Source organism: Thunnus albacares, chromosome 10, assembly GCF_914725855.1.
Source record: "Thunnus albacares chromosome 10, fThuAlb1.1, whole genome shotgun sequence".
NCBI lineage: Eukaryota > Metazoa > Chordata > Actinopteri > Scombriformes > Scombridae > Thunnus > Thunnus albacares.
In genome coordinates this window covers 13,452,910-13,474,626 of record NC_058115.1, presented here as the reverse complement: position 1 = coordinate 13,474,626, position 21,717 = coordinate 13,452,910, and the positions used below count along the sequence as shown (strand labels likewise).

The following is a 21,717-nucleotide window of genomic DNA, read 5'->3' as shown; positions in this document are numbered from 1 at the left end:
TCAGAGTAACTGCACATTTCGACCAGCAGTGCCATGTGACACAGACATCTACAACATCTGCAACATTCTGATGGCAGAGTCACAGCTGCATCTTCCAGCTGATGCTTATCAAGCATTGGATTTGTACCTGCATTTGAGGAATGAGATAACATCCGCTCTCTAATTTGAGATGGATTATTATTCAGATTATTCAGGGGTACAACATGTGCACACTGACTACACTGGAACAGTGCTATGCCACAGACATTAAGAACATTTGCAGCAATATTGAGGGGCAAAAAGGATTGATATGTCACTATATGTACACTGACTAAAAAGAGAAACAACAAGGCAGGACATGAAAGAGGAACTGAATATTTATTTGAGAATAATGTAGCATTAAACTCAAAACCGTTCGCAGACTCCCATCTTGCAGTTGAAATTTAAGATGGTTTTACAACTTGCAACAAAATTGTGGTCTCTTAAAGGCCATTTCTGTGTCCTCATAGACTTCACCTGTGATTTATAACATATAAACATAGCTGCTGTGTCATGCAGATGTAACTCAAATGCCACTACAGGAACTTTTGCTCAATCAATTTTTGTTTGAATTTGAAAGAATACTGATTTTGGTACAAAAAAATCTTCAGACAACACAAGTTCTGTACTGTATAGCACAGACTGGGTCCATAAAAATGCAATACTAGGGCTTTCATGGTTTTTCTGCATTGAGCCACTGGGAGCTAGATCTAAATCAGAGGAGCTCTCTGGATGATCCACTTGATGACGTCTCCTGGTCTTGTTCCTCAAGGATCGTGTCTTCATTGTCCTAGCCTATAAAAAAAGTCAGCAAATCAGCAAATTATGGGCTTATACAGACTTGACACAGAGTTAAGACAATAGATTTATCCTCAAAAATAAATGACATCTGTGAATGTACAGGTCACATTGAATAAGAGCACAGGTAGGAAAGCTAAGGTGAAACTTATTAAATTGGCTACTCTTTGAGAACAATAAATATGTATCAAATGCATATCTTTTTACAGCATACATCATACACAGCATATGAGACAGGTGTGGTATACAACCACACCAACCATAAAGGAAGTCATTAATTCTACTTATAGTGCAGCATTTTCACCCACAATTTGAGCCGTTTTAAAACCATAGCAATAAACAACCAATCAATATAAATTAAATATCTACAGTAGCCTATGTATTGATACCACAAATGTGGCAGAGGATAAATTACCTTCATTGGCCTCTTATGTGTTGGCTCGAAGTCCGATGATTCATCAGAGAGGAGTATAATGTCTTTAGCCTTGGTGGTTGTGTAGATGCGCAGCATTCGTAGTTTAGTCTGTTCGTACAGCTGGCCCACCGTGACTCGAAGTCTTCCATCGGTCCTTTGGATGAATGCCCATTTGGAAAAAACAAGCCTTTGCCTGTCTCCACCAGTTCACCCATAGTCACTGATTTCTGGACTGACAGATTCCGTGTTCCTCCTCCTTTTCTCGTTCTGACCTGGTGATAAGTTCCGCTCTCAAAGTGGAGCCATCCCATTTCAACCCGCCGGGTGACTTTGGCTGCATGTTTATTGCCAATACCGGGGCCTTGTGTGTCACTGTTAGCAGGAGTTCTTAATCTGTCTCTTAATTTCTGCATGAGAGAAGACTTCACTGTCTCTACTCCTCCCGACTCTTCGTTTGTCACAGTTCTTTGACGACAAAATGCTCTGAGCGCAAGTCGGTCCCCATATCTTACGATATACTGGCCTAAATCCTCATCTGTCATAACACTTATGATCTGTATGATCTTATGTCGGTCTGTAAAATGCAAGGCAAAAGTTTGCGAAATTATATTGCCTACAGAAAGCTAGCAACATTAAATGTAGGCTATTGCTTACTTTATGTGAAAGTTAACAATTATCCTCACCTTGTCATCTTTTAGTTGGTTGATGACACTATCAGGTATATTCCGCATTTTCAGAAATGAGAATAAATCTACTTCTGCTGCCATCCTTTGTGCTTGTCTTGGAGGCTTAATCACAGCAAGCATAACTCCTACTGTTGATTATACCCTCGGTTTCTGGAGCATACCAGTAAAAGTTACGTGCGCACGGGAGATTATCTCGTGCTCACGAGATGTTTTTCTCATGTGCACGAAGAAGTATCTCGCGCGAACGAGAAGGTTATCTCGTGCGCACAAGAAACATATCAAAAAAAAAAATGTTTTCCCCATGTCCCTTTAAGGGCTCCGTACTCTCCATAGGAAAGTTGTTTCGATTCATTCCTACACGGTGTCCACACAGTGATCATATGACGGTAAGACATTTGATGTAAATAACTGTAATCAACATCTGTAATACATTGCAATGTTAACCAAATCATATAAGCTTATTTATTACTTTCATAGTATTCTTCTTCATATAGCATGGTCTTCCCCTAAAAAGGCACAATCAAAGGCCCAGGGCTTAGTAATGAGACCCTTCATGAGTTAGGTCCAATTTGTTTTTATGAGACTAGTACAGTGCCCGTTCAAAACAATCAATCAATTGACAAACGTTGATAAGGATTTAACAAATTCAATGGTTTTAACCCATGCAGAAACTTCACCAGTGAGACTAAACTGAGGTTGAACCGTAGTCAGTGAGTTGTTAGCATTTGCACCAAAGAGACGTTCCCACTCTAAACCTCTCACATGATTTAATTTCAATAGCTATTCACATGATTCAATATTTTACAAAAAGCTAAGACCATAGAAAAGTTTAAAATTTAGATACAGATTTGTGTATCAGAACTTGGTTTTGTCTTCTTTTCTCTCTTGTGCTTGATTTATCTTGTGATCCTTTGGATGGGGCCTGACTCCAGCTTGAGAGCCACAACCAAAGTAATATATAAAGTAGACTGATGGGTCCACTGAACACAGAAACACATGAAGACATTTTCATATCACTGATATGAAAATCAGCAGACTCAGGTATCTTGTTGGGAGTATAAAACCAACAAGATACCTGCTGACCACGCTCTGTTGGTTGTTCCTAAGACCAAAATGAAAACTGAAGTTGCCTGTGCATTTATTGTAGCTGCTCCCACTCTCTGGAACACTGTCCCCTATCTATAACATTTCAAATGACTGTTTCTGGGTTCATGAAGCTGTAATAGTCCTAGCCCTTTTCTAAGTATTTGATGTTTAATTTAGTGTTTATTTTATTTATACCTTGATTTTACAGTGTTTAATGTGATAAGTTTTGCACAGTTAAAGGTGTGAGAAAGACAGTGTGAGAACATTACATGTATTGATTATCTATGGTGCTTATTTTCCCCAGCCTACCACAGAGGCAGTGGAGTGGAAAGAGGTGGCAAGGATCTTTCAAGAAAATTGGAATTTTTGTCTGGAAGTACCAAACAACTACAAACCCAGATTTTCTTTGTCACTCATAGCCATAGTCAGTGCAAATGATGTTATTATTGCCAATGTTGGTACTCAGGGAAGAGTGCAGAGAGTGATATTTGGCCACTCAGATCTCTGGGCTGCCATGGACAGAGGTCTAATGAATGTCCCCCCTCCAGAGCCTGCCAGGCACTAACATAATCATGCCTCATGCATTTGTTGGCGATAAAGCATTTCCTCTCTGGACCGATGTACTGAAGCCATACCCTTACCGAAACCTGGACCGTGGACAGTGAATATTTAATTACCAGCTGTCCAGGACAAGGTGCACGGTCAAGAATGCATTTGGAATTTTGGCCAATAGACTGCATGTTTTCCTTTCCAATATAACACTAGCCACAATGTGTTCACAATTTCTTCAGGGAGAAGGCATCAGATACCTACCTCCCCCCAGCTTTTATAGATGTGGAGAATGAGAACCACAGGATAATTCCCAGAGCTTGACAGAGGAATGGAGAACTCCTCTCTGTGGCAGCGAGCAGGGCACAGAATGCCACAACCACTGGTTGAAGGCATACATTCTTTTACCTGTGGGATCTGTTTCATGGCAAGAAAATATGATTTACTTAATTACTTACTGGGCAACATGAAGTAACCTGATAATTATATTCCCTTGGATTAAAATATTAGGTACTCATGGACACACTAATATTGAAAGTTAATGTCATGTGACACCTTAAGTATTTGCTTCCTTTGTCTAATGGAACTGTTACTTAAAACAGGAGCAAAAAAACAGGAACAAAAGGAGATGAATATATAACGCAAAAGCATACTTTTAAAAAAAGTACAACTATAGCAGAGCAGCTGTATAATAATGTAACATTTGGGCTGCCAGTTTGGGGAAAATCCTCCTCCAGTGTGACACTTTTTAGCCAACTCCTCAATTCATCAAATGGAATATTCTACCACTTGTGGAAAAGGCCTGCAGGGCATGTGGACCAAAATCCATTTACAACTGCAGACTTGATGGGTTATTGTAAAAACCCTTTATTAATAATTTATTAACTTTTATAAATGTAGACATAATGACTTATTAGTGAGAGACACGAGTATTTACAGACATTGACTGCATTATTACTGAATATAAATACACAGACATGTTATTACCAAAACATTTAGTTAAAAAGGAATACAATTATGACTCTGCTCTATTCTATTTCATGCCATTAGTCCCTAGAAGACACATCAAAAAGGCAGGGGTGTTGTTGCCATAGCTTACAGCACTAGGGATTGTACATTCGAGGCTAAGGTTTTTAATTGCATCAGATTTTATAACATCCTGTTGGACAAAGGCAGGACTTGGTGCAACTGTAAAGATTCTCTGAATTTAAGATCAGTAATCTAATCTCAGATCATCTACCTCAAAGCTGTTCATTTCATTCTATAAGTATGTTTAGGTGAGGTGGATACTGTAATAGGCCTAAAGATAAGGGTAGTTTAGTTTAGATTTGAAGTCCTCACTGTTCTGCGAGGAGCCCGGCCTCAAAGTGGTTGGAGTTGTTAATTACAGTGGATATATGCTATGATGATGATAAACACTTTGTGGGGTTGTATAATCAAGTGAAAAGGTAAGTGTCTTGTTCTCTATAGCCATCGTCAGCAACGCAACGCCTTGCATCATTTTACCATAGGGCTGCTTACAGTCTGAACACCTACTAAGTCATGTTCAGACAGACAAAAGCACTGCAAGAAGAAAGTCAACCCTCTCATTTAATGAAACCAACACAGCTCCTGGCATTGTTTTAACAGGCCATATTTAAACTGACTGTGTGAAAGAATGCAGCCTCCTCATTAATTTGAGTGACGCCAGTCCTGTGGTGCAGCATGAGTGACAAGGTACAAGGACTCGAGAAAAAAATGAAGGGTTGTCAGATAAAATATTTGACCCTGGTTCAGCTCTTGCTGCAATGCAGCATTGTTGTGCAAGACGTTCCGGTTGCCCATGTACACATTTCTGGTGCATTACTACTTCTTTTTTTTTTTGCCAGTGCGCTGCTGGACTGGCCTCATTCAAATGAGGGAGGGGGCAGCATTTTTTTTACAAAGAGCTTAAGTTTGACTGAATTTTATTACAAGTTAAATGGGAGGTAATCTGGGTGGTATATCAGTGAGAGAGTGGTGGGTGGGGCAGCAAAGTGGAAGAGACTGCAATGACAGCAAAGATACAAAACAATTATGGTAATTTAAATGTGCTTCAGCTAAGGTGTTCATTAGTTAAATTATAACTAATAACTGCAGCCCTGGAGTGATGACTAAATTTAAATATTAATCGTCTTCCTGAATGAACATGCACTGCGCTTCATTAAACTTTACATCTCAGTCACTCAGGTACTGTGTGGTTGATTTAGCTATTGTTGTTTAGCTATTTTAATATTTTTACAGGAATTTTATAAAAAGCTTCATTTTCTACATCTCTGTAAAAACACTGTGAGATTGTAGTAGATTCAGTTCAGTTTCTCAGATTTCTTGATAAGTTATTTATGTCCAATGCTGACGCTCAACATAACACTGTATCCTGTGAAAACATGTTCATTGACATTTAAATGAAACGTTTTTTCACTAATCTTACTTACTTTTTGTACTTTTGTTGCCGAAACCTAAAAACATGTGGGACTCAGGATGCGAACCCTGGTCTCTGGTGTCAGAGTCTTGCATCCTGTACTCCCTCTATCCACACTGACCTCCTCCCTGTGACTTCAGGGCCATATATAAATATAATACTCCATTCATCAAAACAAACAAACAAACAAACAAAAAACGTTGCCTGTGCCTCAACATACCACTGTATCCTGTGAAAACTCCTGTAATTGGGAATTTTAATAATAGAGGTGATCTATTGATATCGTAAATATGTAGATTTAGGCTAAGGGGTAATTATGTCAGTGAAGACTTTATAACAGCCTATTTTATAATGGCCACAAAGCAGAGATTAGAGCAACTGGAGATTCTCTTAATTTACAGGCAGGAGTCTAATTTCTATTTCAAGACTGTTGATTTCTTTTTCTAAACTTCAGGTGAGGTTGATATTGTAGAGGACCTAAAGGTACATGGCAGTGGAGTTGAGGTTTGCAGCACTAGCCGCTCTGTTCAGAGTCTGGCTTCAAAATGTTTGGAGGTGCTAAATAGCACTTTTCAGATAGTCTTTGTCTTTTTGAGCTTGTCATTATCTGAAACAGTGGTGATTGGCAGATTGACAGATTCGGTCAGATGTTGTCAACATGTAAATTTCTAGTCCTTAAATGTAAGACGAGCCCCACTCTTTCAAACATAATTTCCAGAAGAAAATATCATCTATTATTTGGGCCAATAAGGTAACGAGGAGATCAGAATCTCTTAATTGCTTATAGTTTTCTCATAATTATGCAACCTTGTCTCAACCTGGTCTAAATTACATTCATATATTACTTAATTGCAACAACAAATATGTTTTGCTCAAAAAGTAATCATGGTCTTGTTTTAATACAGAAAAAACTGCAATGACTTGAAGCATAACATGTTCATTGACATTTAAACGAAACATTTTTTCACTAACCTTGATCAAATTACTTTTATTTCCTAAACCTAAACACATGTGGGACTCAGGAAGCAAACCTCAGTCTCTGGTGTCAGAGTCCTGCATAGTGTACACCCTCTATCCATTTCCTGGTCATGAGTCATTTTCTAAGAAAAGCTTTTGTTTCTCAGAATTGTTCGTTTTTCATCACAAGATGTTATTGTTTAAACAAAGAAAATGAAAATTTTTGAGAGTGTCTTTGACATACATCACGGAAAGTCTACTCCACTGATGAACCAAACTTGGGCATTTCCTTATTGTGAGATATGCCTTTGTTAATGTCCACCAATAAAGTTGATGTTTGAGGACAATTAATCATTTTTCATACATAACTATGTTTATGGTTTAATTTACAAATCCTGTGATTCGAGACATGACATTCATTCATTCATTAGAAGAATTAGAGATTAGAGAAATGAACTCCCAATTCAGAAATGTCACAAATATTAAAAGACAAAACACACAAACCACAAAAGAGAACTGAAAAGCAAGAGAATCATTTTGGGGGAGGGGAGAGAAGAAGTCCTGGTGGCTCTTTCATTGTGCCTGCTTTTTTAAGTCATTGACACTCTCTCTACTAAAATTAAACTGTGGATAACAGTTGCTTTGAAACATGAGTCCACAGTGATGCCAGCAGCTTGGAGAGTAAAATGAATCTTAACATATTAATGTTGAGGTCCAAAATCTGTTTTTGATCCTGAGCAGTTGTGGTAAAGTAAATGTAAAAACTGGCCAGGTGGGCGATCAGAGTAATCATCAATAAAAAATAATATCTTCAGCAGTGGTGATTGTGTGACCTCAATTTTTTATACTATATTATATGATCAGTTTAATTAATGGAAGTACTAGTATTAAGTCTTACCTGTGTGTATTTATGCAATAGTGTACTTCAGGAATTGTACTTACATTTTTTTCTGTCACACAGGCACAGTGAAGTCAAAAAACTGCAGTGGGTTTGGTCCAGGTAGCCCATACTGCCACATAGATGGATGACATGACTGATCCGAATCGGCCTGCTCCTGTGACTTGTAGCCGGCTGACATAGACCTGGATGATAGCTCCAGAGATGCTCCAGAGACCCAAGGGTCAATCAGATGGAGGAAGGAGGGGTTTGTGCTGCAAACAGCAACATGAAGAGCCGAGAAAGCTGCAACCCCATTTGACAGGTAGAACAGGGCGTCTGAAGTGTGGTCCATTTGGAGCAACACCTCCTGGTCTCCCTGTTCAGATCTTCCACACGTCAAAGCCTTCTTCAGTTGGTGAGTGGAGACGGGCTGTGGTCCTACGGGGATGAGAGACTTCTCTGCTATAGTGTTGATGAGATGTGAGAAGGTACCATACAGGGAGGCTGCGCAGAAGAGAGAGCAAGCTACACCAAAGAAAATGTAGTATCCCTGGAGAGGGATCTGGGGGATTGTAGAGACTGTAAGTAGAATGAAGAGCATGTTGTGGATCAGCTCCAGGACATCGATGTTCAGGCTTCAACAACAGAGCACCAAGGCTGCCACCACAAAGAACTAGTCTCCCACCATCATTTCCCTCCCTGAGGTCACTTCACTGTCCTTCACAATCAGAGCAGATGTCACAAACTCATCCCAAGCCTTGATCAGCCAATATGTGGCATGAAGACCAAACTTTGTAGTGTGATAGCAATCTTGGCGCAAATGGGCATAGTAGTTGGAGAACAGCTGGGCGACTGAGACGATTGACACCCATGCAGCACCCAAGCCAAAGGACTTCATGTACCCAAAGCTGTAGAAGGCGAAGATGAAGGGTGCAACAGTGTCACTGAAGAAACCCAATGCCATTGGCTCTGCAGACTTTGTGTTTTTCTTCTTCTCTTGGCCAGTGCTCTGGGTGCTTGCTGAGTTGGTGGTACCAAGCAACAGAACATTGAAGAGGGGTGTCCCGAAGCCTTTGAGGGCCAGACGCTGAGTCAGACCTTTGACAAGCAGTGCAGCTGAACCGTAGATGGCGAAGATCAGAATGAGCAACTCGAGAATCCCAGAGACCACCAGAGCCCAAGAACCTGCCACCAGAACCACTGCTTCAAAAACTAAAGTGGCTGTGATTGCCCCAAAAACGAAAGGCATGATGTAGTTGACTGTGGCAGAGCAAAAGGCGAGGAGAAAGGACAGAAGGATATAGGGGACGAGACCAGCAACAGCTGACTCTTTAATGGACAGACATAAATAGCAAACTGGGGCCTCTGTGGTGTCATTCAGCAGCATGTTGCTTGATACGTTAGTTTCTGTTGTGGGAGTTTCAGCTACTGCACCAAAGTAAATCCGAGTGGCACCATAACTGCCCCAAAGAGCAGCATAGCCAATGAAGGCAGTGCCACTCAGATGATCGTATTTTTGGAAGGAAAGCAGGCCCGCCACCAGTTGGCATATACCACCAATCAGGATGAGATGAACACCTGTAAAAGGTGTTGTAAATTTGTATAAGCCAATTTTATATTATTGATTCAATTTTTCTAGAACAATTACTACAGGTTTTACCTGCAAGTATGTTCTCCACCCCTTGTGGTGCGATGCCAGTGTGTGCTGTACTGAAGTTCTGTAGAAGTACGAGGAATGCACTGATCCCATTGGATAACATGCCTAAAACTCCTGGCTCACCATAGAAACTGGCGGGAAAACCATCTGATATAGTCATAGTCTCTATGTTGTCAAATTGTAGTTTTGCTGAAACAACTGGTAAAAGATGTAACAATGTCAAACCAAAAAATGTAATGACACTGACAACATATCTATGAATTAATAAAATCTGTATATCTTTAAAAGGTAGAACAATATAATACAATACTTCATTGATCTATTGCTGCAAAATATTTTCCAAAGAAGCATAGTATTAATTATGTTACAAAATCATAATATATCATCTAAGTAACATTCAAAAAGATTAGTCAGTGTTTGTAGTAGGAAATAAAAAAATATTTTTTTTTATAGCACATTAAACCATATGACATGAGTTTATGTTCATTTTTATTAGGATCCCAAGTGATTCTACAGCACTACTGTGGTGTGAGTTGTAACCAAAAAGAATACAAAAATAAAAAATAAAAGATAATACCTGAACTAGATGTTATTTGATAAAAGTGAAAATCCAACGTGGAAATTACTCTGGAACTTTTCTGTCCTCTCACCCTGAGTCTCTAGCTCTGCCCAGTCATTACTGGGTGGAGTCACTGCTGTAGTGTGAAAGTTTCAAATGACATTGAGAAGTAGCTGTATTCAACTTTACTGTTAAAATGACTTGAAAACAGCAGCTGACCGCATAAGTAAATGATTTCTGCCAAAGCAAAAACACTGATATCAGGCCCAAAGACAAGGACAGCATATACTAAAATACAGTTAATGAGTCTTTCAAAGTCTTACATTGCTACTCAGTGTATTTACAGCAATAATAAAATATAACTTTAAATGTAAATATAAACCCATCAGTCTAATCACCACCTGCCATGGATCATTTTGAAGCTTGCATGCAGCAAACATTGAGTTGACATTGTGCTAGCAAATAGTCAGACATGACAAAATTAAAGTCTTACTTGGTCAAGATGCTTGGATAGATTAAGTGTTGAGCTGTTCTGAAATAGGGATGCATGTTTGTCATAAATAAGGCTTATCTGATTGTGGGAGGAGTTTAACAAAAAATTCCTGACACTAGCCTACAGTCCTGTAAGAAAATTCCTCCTCTGATACGATATGCCTGCCCGTCCTTGTTCCTCCGATGCCTGTTGCCAAGTCCTGGGCTATATAAGATAGTCATCCTGTCCTGAAAGCTAGAAAAGAAAAGAACTGTATAAAGAGAAGATAAACAGTGTGATAAAAATACCTTATTGAAGCCATGTTGTCCAAGTACAGGTAAAGACTCAGAATATTTATTTATTTATTTTAGTTAGATGAACAAAGATGTGTGAAGAAGATTTTTTGTCATATTAAAAAAGTTTGGCTTAATTCAATCTTGTGGAAGATTTAATACAAAATTCTAATATAATTAAATTGTGTGTACTGTGTAGGATTTTTTTGTGAGTACACATTAGGGAAGGAATTTGACAAAGTTCTTGTTAAGAGTTGAGCAGATTACACCTTAACAGGTGTTGTACAGTGCAGCACCACCTCACCAGCAACAGACCTTTCAACGGAGGCACACGGCAAAGCAATATTATTATAGTGATGCTGATGTGCAATAAAAGGCTGATTTAACTTAATCTGTGTCTGGCAAAGAAAGCCATAAAATCACTGCCTGTCCACAGCAAATAACTGATCTGAGGTAATGCTCATAGCTTAGGTGTATTCAACCCTTTATACCTGTGTTCCACAGAAAATCATTGGGCCAGTGTCAGCTGTCAGAGGACTGCATAACTCTGCACTGAAAGGTAAATTAACTTTTGGCACTTGAGGGTGACAGGTCATTGATGCCCTTGAAATGACAGTTATGTAAATGGTAGTAATTCATCTTTACTTACTCTTCACTTACTAACTTTTTTTTTCTTCCAACTCCATTGTAGCAACTTCGATTGCTTATTTTGTCAAACTTATGGTACATTGAACTCTATTCTATCCTGTTATCCAAAGAATATTAAAACACTGTCACACAGACTGTGAGAATAATGGAGACATACATTCTCAAACTCTATACCTACCAAGCAAATGTTGATCCACTAGATCTATCACATCACATTTCAGACAAATATACAAACTGTTTCTCCTCTACTTCCTCCTGCCCTCAAGTCTTCTTTCTCCTCAATGCATTTTGCAACACATTGCTGTCCTTTCCCCCTGCAGTCTTGAAGCACCCAGCCCCTGATGCCACAGTCACAGCCAGCTTTGGGAAGTTTATCAGTGAAGTGAATTCCGAGCACTTGTCCTCTGTAGTCCTCCACCGTAGTAAAAGGATGGTGCTAGACAGCATTGGAGTTGGTCTGATTGGCAGCACTACTGATGTGTTTGAACTGGCTCTGCAGCACTGTCAGGTGAGTCAGAGTGAAAGAAAAACAGACGAAAATAACTTTTTTATGAAGGTCTTTTCTGATACAACAATGGCATATATGAAAGCAAATGCCTGATCTTATACAAATAGTAGTCATATGTTGACAGATAAAATGATGAATAAATATTGATTATTAATATACTGAATTTAGTTATATGACTTGGACACATTTTTTTTCTCTCTGTAACCCAGTGTCTGATAATGCACCAGGCTCTCCCTGACACTTGCAGCTTTCGTCAACTGAGTGGCGGTGAGTATAAACAGGTGGAACAGATGTGTCACCTTTGTCCCCAGTAGACCGGACGGTTTCAGATGCACCAAACCCAGTACCACAACCACACTACAGTTATTTTGCACTCAACTATGGTACAGTCTGGACAGCCAGCTACTAGAGGTGCTGATGAGAATCCTGAATTAACTTCACATGACCCCTCTGCAGAAATTTCTGCAAACATTCCTTCGCCCCTGTTTCTAAAGAAGCCACTGCAGCCCACATTTTCCTTCAGTAGCCAAAGCCTGTTAAGCTGTAACATAAAGTGCATTATTTAAGCAAAGGCAATGTTTACAGTTTCATTTCATGGAGTGCAGCAACCTCATGCCCTTGCTAGTTGTATGCAAAATCACTCGATAATCATCTCACTTTTTAAAATTAAAAAATAATTATGTGTGTTATGGTAGTTATACCATTCTTAGATTGCTAAAAAGTTGTCTTTTTGCTACAGACTCACTCCATGGACTTTGATGATACATGGCACCCTGCCACTCATCCCACAGGAGCCGTCCTTCCCGCTGTGTAAGCGCTCAGTGACATGATGAATGCTAATAGCAAACCTAGTGGCCTTGACTTCCTGCTGGCTCTCAACATCGGCATAGAGATCCAGGGCTGACTGATGAGATTCTCTAATGAGGCCCACAACATCAAGAGGTGAGCACCTCAGAACATGAGTCAAATCAGAAACAGGTACTTTAAGGTATATTAGCAACATTGCAGGGTTTGCAATTTGCAGGTTTGCTTATTTCTATATTTTGCATAGAGGGCAATTATGAGACTGAGCTCCCAAGAAGAATGACACAGTGGTTTGTAATGTTTTGTTTTGTTTTTTCCCATCACTTTATTTATTTAAAGCAACACTTACAATATGTGTGACAATAATATAATAGCAGAAAACAACAATAGGCATCATAATGAAATAAAGATAACACAAAGGTCATGACTTCACTTTCAGTTTGTTGATATAGTAAACATTGTAACAGGACAAAGCGCAAAAGTAATAATAATAAATAGATTAAAAAATAACTTAATAGAAAAGGTAAACAATAAAATCAGATTTCTTAAAAAAAATTCTTGGAGCATACTTACTGTATGTGACATTTCTTATTATAGTAGGTTGTAAAGTGAGTAGCCCAAAAACGATATATAGTTAGGTTTGAGTGAAAGATGCCATAGTGGCCGTAGTAATTATGACGCAGAGCAATGGTGCAGTTCAGATGACGTATATGTGTCTACAAATATCCTCATTCAGAGGAGGCAGGGTGGATGGAAGCATCAACAGTGGACTTTGCCACAGGAGACCACTTGATTGCCTTTTCTAACCATGAGTGTCACATTTCCAACCACCAGTTGGGACAGTTTCTTAAAAAACATAATTACAGTCCCCTAACCATAACCCTGTGGTTATTATTGTAGCCATAACAATGACGGTGGCCTAACTTTAAGGAATTAGCAACCTACACCACAATCTCTAACCTTAACAAAGTGATCATTTTAACCCAAACCATGATCTTTCCCGAAACATAACCATGTGGTTTTTGTGCTTGAACCTAACCAGATTGTAACCATAGTGTTATCAAGTCACAAAATGTAATTATTTTTAAGAATGTTTTGTAACAACTTTGGAAAGCAGAGACAAATCATGTTGTCCTGGCCATTACTGATAATAGGGGCGCCACATTAGAAAATGCTCCTGTGAGTCGTTCTAGAGTGCGTGGTCAAATGACATATTTGGTCGTTTCATTTGGAGGATTTGTTGGAGGGGTTACAAGGAGGTTGGCACATTGTAACATGCAGTCTTTTAGTGGTGTCAATGAGCTGTGAAAGACGTGTTATTATGTTCATCTCCAGGATGGCAGAGGCTCTGTGGGTAGTGTTCGTACAATTAGCCATGTGGAGGAGAATATCACAGAGGGCTCCTTTTGGCAAGTGTTTACACCAAGTCAAATTACCCACCACGTTATTTGCTTGTTTATCAAATACTTCAATTACTAAAATTCTTTTTCCTTTAACACACCTGAAATAAGCTGGCTCTGCATGTGTAAAACAGAAGTTGTTTGTACGCAGCTCTGCTATAACCATAATGATGGAAATGTAAACCCAACCCTCACCAAAGACTATCTGTCTTCATCATTACCAGGTTTCACCCTCCCACTGTGGTGGGGACTATGGGAAGTGCAGCAGCCTGTGCTCACCTCTTGTCCTTGGATCACTCCCGCAGCAGTCATGCTTTGGCCATTGCTGCCTCTCTGTCTGGAGCCCCAATGGCTAATGCTGCCACTCAGTCCAAACCCCTCCACATCGGTAATGCCTCATGTTTGGGGCTGGAGGCCGCTCTCCTGGCCTCTCGAGGCCTAGAGGCGAGTCCACTGGTCCTTGATGCTGTCCCAGGGGTAGCCGGCTTCAATGCTTTTTATGAAGACTACGTGCTGCAGCCTTTGGGGTCACCTGATGATAATGGCCATATGTTCCTGTTAGAGGAACAGGACATGGGTTTCAAGCGCTTCCCCGCACATCTGGGGATGCACTGGGTGGCAGATGCTGCAGCCTCGGTCCATAAGCTTCTTGTGGGGGGTGACCATGGCACTGTGTCCCCAGCTGAAGTTCAGGAGATCCTGCTCAGAGTCCCCCAATCAAAATACATCAACAGGCCTTTCCCTGAATCTGAGCACCAGGCACGTCACTCTTTTCAGTTCAATGCTTGCAGCGCTCTCCTGGATGGCGAGGTGACTGTGCAGTCCTTCACCCCCGCTGCTATGATGCGCCCTGACCTGCTCACTCTGCTGGGCCATGTTCACGTGGAGCATCCCCATGACAACCCAGCTAATTTCAACCACATGTATGCCGAAGTCCAGGTGACACTTGTTGGGGGAGACATCCTGAGGGGATGCTGTGACACCTTCTACGGTCACTGGCGCAACCCACTGACCAATGAGAGTCTGAGGAAGAAGTTCAGGAACAACGCAGGGGCTGTGCTTCCGTCAGAGAGGGTTGAGAGGCTGATTGAAGTTTTGGAGGAGCTGGACAGACTTGGGGACTGCACCCGCCTTCTCTCACAGCTGCAGTGAACATTTACAGACATACAGGATGACAACAACAAAACAAAACATATAATGAAAATGTAAATCAAAAATCCTTAATATAAAATAAAAAGTATTGAAAGATCATAGATGACAAACATATCACATGTCTAACATACAGTATAATATTTGCCTTGATCCATATACACTACAATTACACATCTAGATAATATTTTTACACATGCTTGTCTCAGTCAGTCATCAATATGACAGTACATCTTGATCTAATATACTCTCTGTACTCTCTCTGTATGCTATGATTATTTAGAATCAATACTGAGGTGTGAAATGCAATCTTGTTAAATTGCAAAGGGAAAAGCATAGATGATTTCTTTATTGAATAATGTCAAACATCAACATTATATTTTTATAAAAAAACATTTATAAAATACTGTGCTTAATACTGCATGTCTGTGCCAATGATTGTTAATATGTTAATTTAATAAAGGGAAATGGGAAAACTGTACACTCTTTTCTCTTATTCAGTCTTTTATTTCTAGTTCTAAAGTTTCAGCACATTACCCTCTTAAGGATAAAATCCACCAGTCACCTGAGTGACATTCTGATCTCTCAGGGAAATAACCTTGACAGACAAAGAGTCCTTTGAGAGGACATTCATAATGAAGAAAGGCCTGCAACAAAAACATTTCCACACATCTACAAACAATCACCAACTAGAGAAAAAATGGGTAAAAATCAAAATAGAAAGACGTGTGTGCTTACAGTCAAGTTATGCAATGAATCCTCAAAATACAAATCTATATCAATGTGTATCTAAGGTACACAAGATAAGTAAAGATACAGAGGAGACATAGCCTTTAACCTGATTCAGGCTTCTTCTCACCTGAACAGTTTACACCACATCTATGGAAATCCACCACCCTCAATCCTTATAGAGTGATTAGCTGCAATGAAATCCGGCCTTCACATAGAAATCAGTCTGATACAGACAACTGAGAAAGTTGGAGAGGGTCTCATTTTTTTGTTACATTACTACCCGTTCACTCATTGGCAATAAAAAATGATTAATACATGTAAGTTGCTTCACAATTCTACATAAAAAGCCTTTAATTTTGTCCTTGTCATCCCTTTCAGCAAACTCAAATGTGTCGAACACTTCAGTCATCTGCGGACCTGCCACTGTCAGCAGCAGCATGATTTTTCCGAATCCAGCCTTATGACTACCATGTAGCCTACAGACAGACTGTTGCTTGAACATCCACCAGTTGCAGCCCACATTTCTGACAAATTCCAAACCTTCTGGTGGTTTCAGTGTGTCTATGTTCTTTATTCTAGGCACTGACAAGGACGTTTACTCCTGGTACCGTGTTTTGTTCCTTGTCCAAAGAATAAAAATATTGCTTTTAACAGCTAGCATTTGGTGGAGCTGTTATTAACAACGCATAGACATCTGGAATGTGACCTTGACTACAAACTACTTTCTGTAAGACATCAAAAGCCAAAAAGGTTGGAAACCACTGGTTTCATCTTTAACAATGTGTTGTATTTTAAAAGCTTGTTATATTATCCATTGTGTCAAATCTTCATCTGAAAAGTAACTAGTCATACTAATAAAATAATAACTAATAAAAATAACAAGAACCCTCTGCAATATAACAAGATAAAGTGATATGTTGTTATTACAAGAAATGTTTTTTGTTAAAATGAAATAATGTAGTAATGTTATATTGCTCTTTAATGTTAGTAGTGAGCTCTAGCCAGACTAATGTCTGTGCATTGTTTATTTCTCATTTTTTAGAGTTACATTTTCTTCTTCTAGTTATTGTAATTTGTGTAATTCCTTCTAGTATTATTAGATGTCAAGTTAGATATAACACTTTATGGTAAGGGTACATGAATTATAATTAATTCATGCATGACTTCATGCATAAAAAAACATGAATTCATTCATGTAATACCTCATGAACTTTCAGGAATGCATAAGAATTAATGAATGAATGTAGTGATTCAAATGCGGTTCAATATGATATGTCATGATTTCTGAGTTATTAATGATGTTTGAGTCTTCTTCATAGTTTGCAGTTAAAGGGGCAGGCTAAAATGCTGACCAGTCACAGCAGTGCATATGTATTCTGTCTGTCTTTGCTAAAAATGTTATTGCTTTCTTACAAATGTGACATGATATATGAAAATTTTACTTTGCTGGCTTTGAATTATCAATTCAAATTTGTAAATATTATGAATGAGCTATCTTTAAAGCTTTAAAGTAATACTGTATGATACTTTGCCCAACTAAATAATTGGTCATCGATATAAGGTCCAAAATTGTGATTTAATTAGCTCTTGTAATTTTTCCAAATATATGATGTTCAAATAAATAGATGAGTTGACTTTACTTGAGGGGTCACAAAGATGATTGACGCATAAACAACACATAGTTAATACATGAATTACCAAGAATTGCCAGGTCAACACTTTATCTGAAGAGCCACAAACATGATGAAGTCATTTTTTGTTAATTATGAATACAACATTTGGAATTCAATAGAATACATACAGTATGAACTAATGCGACTAATGTAACCAGTTACCTCCCTAACTCTATTTTACAAGTCCATTTCAGTTAAAGTATGTATATTGCACAATGTCCTCACATTATGAACATCAAAATAAAAATGTATCCAATAATTTGATCACAGTTGAGACATTTAAATTCCATACAATGTAATTAAATATTCATGTAACATGTTGAAGTTACTGTTCTTGCAATCAGAAAGGATCCAGGAAGTTTTCATGAGCTTTTCTTTGAGAAGTGATTGAACTGGTCCATTCCACTGACCAACACTGTAGCATGGAACTTCCTGGGACGGTCCGGATCCTAAAATGAACAAAAAGATAAATACACAGTGCAAGTTCAAGACTGTGAAGTTATAACCTGCACAGAATATAAGAAGTCATTTATACTCATGCTTGCCTCACCTGTATAGGGTATGCGCAGGTGGGAACATACCGGATCACAAACCCACAGCGCCTCCTCTGGGATGTGTTGGTATCACTGGCATGGACAAGGAGTCCATCATGAATCTATGGAAAAAAGATTCAAAATCATAATTAATTCTTCTTATATTGAGCTCAAACAACCCTGTCATCTTTAGCAAAAAAATGAACTTACAGACATCTGCCCAGCTAAGAGGGGGCAAAACACAGCCTCCTCAGTCTGCACCAGCTCCTCTGGGATCTCCTGGTTGACTGTCAGCATGTTTCCAGGGCGGGTGGCCTGGCGATGGGGCAACATGCCAGAGCAGTGGCTACCTACAGGAGCAAAAAGACTGTTGTAAAGCAAGTTGTTGACGTCTTGGGTGGGAGTCAAGTAGAGCTTTTCATGCATTTATTTAGCTGCAGTCTCACCAGGACAGTGGCTTAAGGCATAAACCTACATGAAAAGCATAAATATAGAGGAGCTGAGGTACCTGGGATAACCTGAAGGGCACCGTTCTCTTTCTGTGAGTCATCCAAAGCCAGCCACACAGAGAGAACAGAGCCACCAGCAATGCCCCAATACCTGTCAACACAACGATTACAGTTAGTCAAAACAAAACAAAACACCTTTGCTGAGTAAAAAAAACAAACATTTGATTGTTTCCAAAGAATGTATTTCTACCTCATATCCTGATGCCAGGCCACGTATGGTAGTCCATTCTCTTTGATTTCCTCCTCCTCATTCTCCTGGGTGTTGGATGATGCGAGTATTGGGTATTTACAGATAAAGCGGGAATCCAGCAGGATGACGTCTGGGCCCAGGATGGCTGTGACCACTTGCAAGAGACGAGGGTGTTTGGTCAAGCCCATCACCCATGGATACTGAAGGTGAACATTATGGAGGCTGTACTGGGTGTATTTTTTACCTGGAGATACACACAAAGACATAACGTTTCCATTAAGTGACAACTGATGCAATACTAAAGCCTTATCATATCTGGTCATACTTTCACTCATTTTCACCCCTTTTTTTCTGATGTCCTTTCCTTTCTTTTCCCTCCTCATCCTCAGACCCCTACATCTTCCTGTGGTACTTACCAAATTCCTCCTCCAGCTCAGAAAAGGCACGCCTGGCCTCCCTCAGCTCTGTCTCGTTCAACACAGGCAGTGCTGAGAGGAAGCCCTCCGTGTTGTAGGTCTCCTGCAGTTTGGCCGTGGATGTAGTCATCTCTATTAGACTGTTTCAGTGCCGATGCCTCCGGATTTCTGCTCCCAAAATATATAAGGTAGCGAGAACAGAGAGAGAAAATCAAGTTTAAATATGGCAAGTGTTCAATGTCCAAGATTGTGTTTTCCATTTAGTCAAGACAATTTGAACTTTAGCTTGTTTATGGAGGCATAAAAATAAAGTACGCCCTGCCCACCTGACCTGATGGGGAAAAAACATCCAACCACATTTAGGTGGGTCACACTGAGTGCCACCTTGTTCTTCCTTACCTTCACGACCAATATAACCCTACTAACTACACCTCAGTACTTGACTGAAGCAAGTCAACTGTCTGTGTTCAGAGTCTCTTTGTTAAACAATTGGTTTCTTAAATCAGGTTTCTTAAATATCTGCCTGAAGAAGTGCAAAACTAAAGGGAAAAAGTATGAAGTGCATACAGTATTAACATACTACATAGTAACAACTACAAGTGCTACAACTAAAGGGTATATTTTAAAGTGCATATTATAATATTATCACAAGATTCCTCTTTTATTAAGTAAAAGTAGCAAAACCACAATGTAACTATATCAGTCTTAACTGTAAATAGTGTAACAGTAAGCATTTCATTGGCTCCATACCTTTTTGTCTTCTCTTGCTGGCTCTCTGAGACTGGATACTGTCAAGCTCCTACATGGCAGGCATTATATACTGTCCGAGCAACTGGTGGAAACTCCAGTCACTTGATCCCAAAACCGATCATCTGTGTTACACATTTAACAGAGAATATAAGGAAGAGCATATTGCATTTCAGTACCTATGTGCTGGGCTTTGTGTCATCTCCATTCTCAGGAATTACATCATATATTAACTAGGAAACAGTGATATCCAGACACTGGAGCTATTTTTGGTGCTGTCATTCTTTCTAAATTGATATGATTCATTTTAGTTCACAGTAACTCATTATTCTGTCAAGCTAACTCTCCCAATCATCACAACCTTATACTCAACTTTTCAGTTCCTTGTCAGATACTCAAGAGAATGAAGGAATGATGATTGATCGCAGGACAAAGACACATTTCATATTGTGTGTATTGAGTGTGTGAGTGCATATGTGTGAACAGAGCTGGGAGAACGATTAATAACAGGAGGGGAAAATCCTAATGGTCTCCTTTTTAAATAAATGGACATCAGTTTTTCCTATTTACATTTCTACATTACATTACATTTCTTCTCACCTTGAATGAGAAAGTGTGTCCAAACCTTTGACTGGTGCTGTATGTATGAGAGAATAACAGTGCAGACATGTTTATGCCATTCTGTGCAAATGGCGCTAAAAGCAAATAAAAAGTCAAGAGAACAAAACAGCCTCCTTAATTAATATGTGTCTTTATTTTCATTTACAATTAGGGAAGGATGGAGATGCTGGGCAGTGTAAAAACAAGTTATCAGTTTCCTTCTCTGAAAGGTGAAACTCTGTTGTCCATGTGTGGTCAAAAAAACAACAGCATCAACTTCCTTAGTTACTAAGGAAGTTGATGCTGTTACTAGAGTTACTGGAAACATGAAGCTGCTGCCAATTGTGTTTATTTTGTCGCCCAGCTGCTGCCACATGACGTCATTCTCAATTTATACTGCATATGTATCAGGTTAATTGATAAATCAATCACTACTTTAATACAAATAGATAACTGTGAAGAGATTGTTTTATAGAATACACTTTATGTTGTTTCAGTACAAAGAAAGATTAAGAAATCTTACAGTCTTTTACAGGGACATTGAAAATTATTCACGGAGGAAAACTCTGATTTGCCCGGTGATAACTTCTGTTGTGTGATGATGTGTTTCAGTCTCAGTTAAGATGAGGACAACTGACCAGGAAAAAACACAGTAAACTTTTCAACTTCCTTCAGTGACAGAGCAAACATTAACTATGCAGCATATGCCAGGAGATAAAACAGCTCCTTAGAAGTTGATGAGGGGAATTACCACTGAAATACATTTTCCTTGTCAGACTGTCTGATGCCAACGCCTTTAATTGTGTTGTTGACTGTTTTAATGAGGAAGTTGAGAAGAAATTGTTTTACAGTCTTCACAATTATCTTGTATATCATGGTCCCAGTTATCCTCTCGGAAAAAGAATTAAACAAATATCATAAATAAGGTCATAAATATGGGTAGCTTCCTTCTGCCGCAAAGATATTAAAGAAGATAACAAACTGCCAGGAAGATGAGA

General features: G+C 39.2%; 2 protein-coding genes across 2 annotated transcripts; one reads left to right on the top strand and one right to left on the bottom strand.

The window, feature by feature from the left end:
- The first annotated feature begins 14,106 nt into the window (after nucleotides 1-14,106).
- Nucleotides 14,107-15,322, top strand: LOC122990973 (cis-aconitate decarboxylase-like). Its single transcript, XM_044364563.1, has 2 exons — nucleotides 14,107-14,120; nucleotides 14,395-15,322. The coding sequence occupies exons 1-2, from the start codon at nucleotides 14,107-14,109 to the stop codon at nucleotides 15,320-15,322; spliced, it is 942 nt and encodes a 313-aa protein (XP_044220498.1).
- A 2,706-nt stretch (nucleotides 15,323-18,028) lies between these two features.
- On the bottom strand, nucleotides 18,029-20,227 carry zgc:174917 (uncharacterized protein LOC565650 homolog). The gene is made up of 7 exons (XM_044364152.1): nucleotides 20,123-20,227; nucleotides 19,373-19,540; nucleotides 18,957-19,200; nucleotides 18,766-18,857; nucleotides 18,468-18,607; nucleotides 18,275-18,379; nucleotides 18,029-18,173 (listed from the first exon to the last, which is right to left on the bottom strand). Exons 2-7 carry the CDS (start codon nucleotides 19,500-19,502, stop codon nucleotides 18,087-18,089), a joined length of 798 nt encoding a protein of 265 aa, XP_044220087.1. The 5' UTR covers nucleotides 19,503-19,540; nucleotides 20,123-20,227; the 3' UTR covers nucleotides 18,029-18,086.
- Between the last annotated feature and the right edge of the window lie 1,490 nt (nucleotides 20,228-21,717).

What these genes read in the sequence shown, in the direction of transcription:
- zgc:174917 (XM_044364152.1), bottom strand. Translation starts at nt 19,502, where the DNA reads ATGACTACATCCACGGCCAAACTGCAGGAGACCTACAACACGGAGGGC. An exon ending in GCCTGGCATCAGGATATGAG is followed by an intron (nt 18,858 to 18,956) that starts GTAGAAATACAT and finishes TTGTGTTGACAG; the next exon opens with GTATTGGGGCATTGCTGGTG. An exon ending in TGCCCTTCAGGTTATCCCAG is followed by an intron (nt 18,608 to 18,765) that starts GTACCTCAGCTC and finishes TTGCTCCTGTAG; the next exon opens with GTAGCCACTGCTCTGGCATG.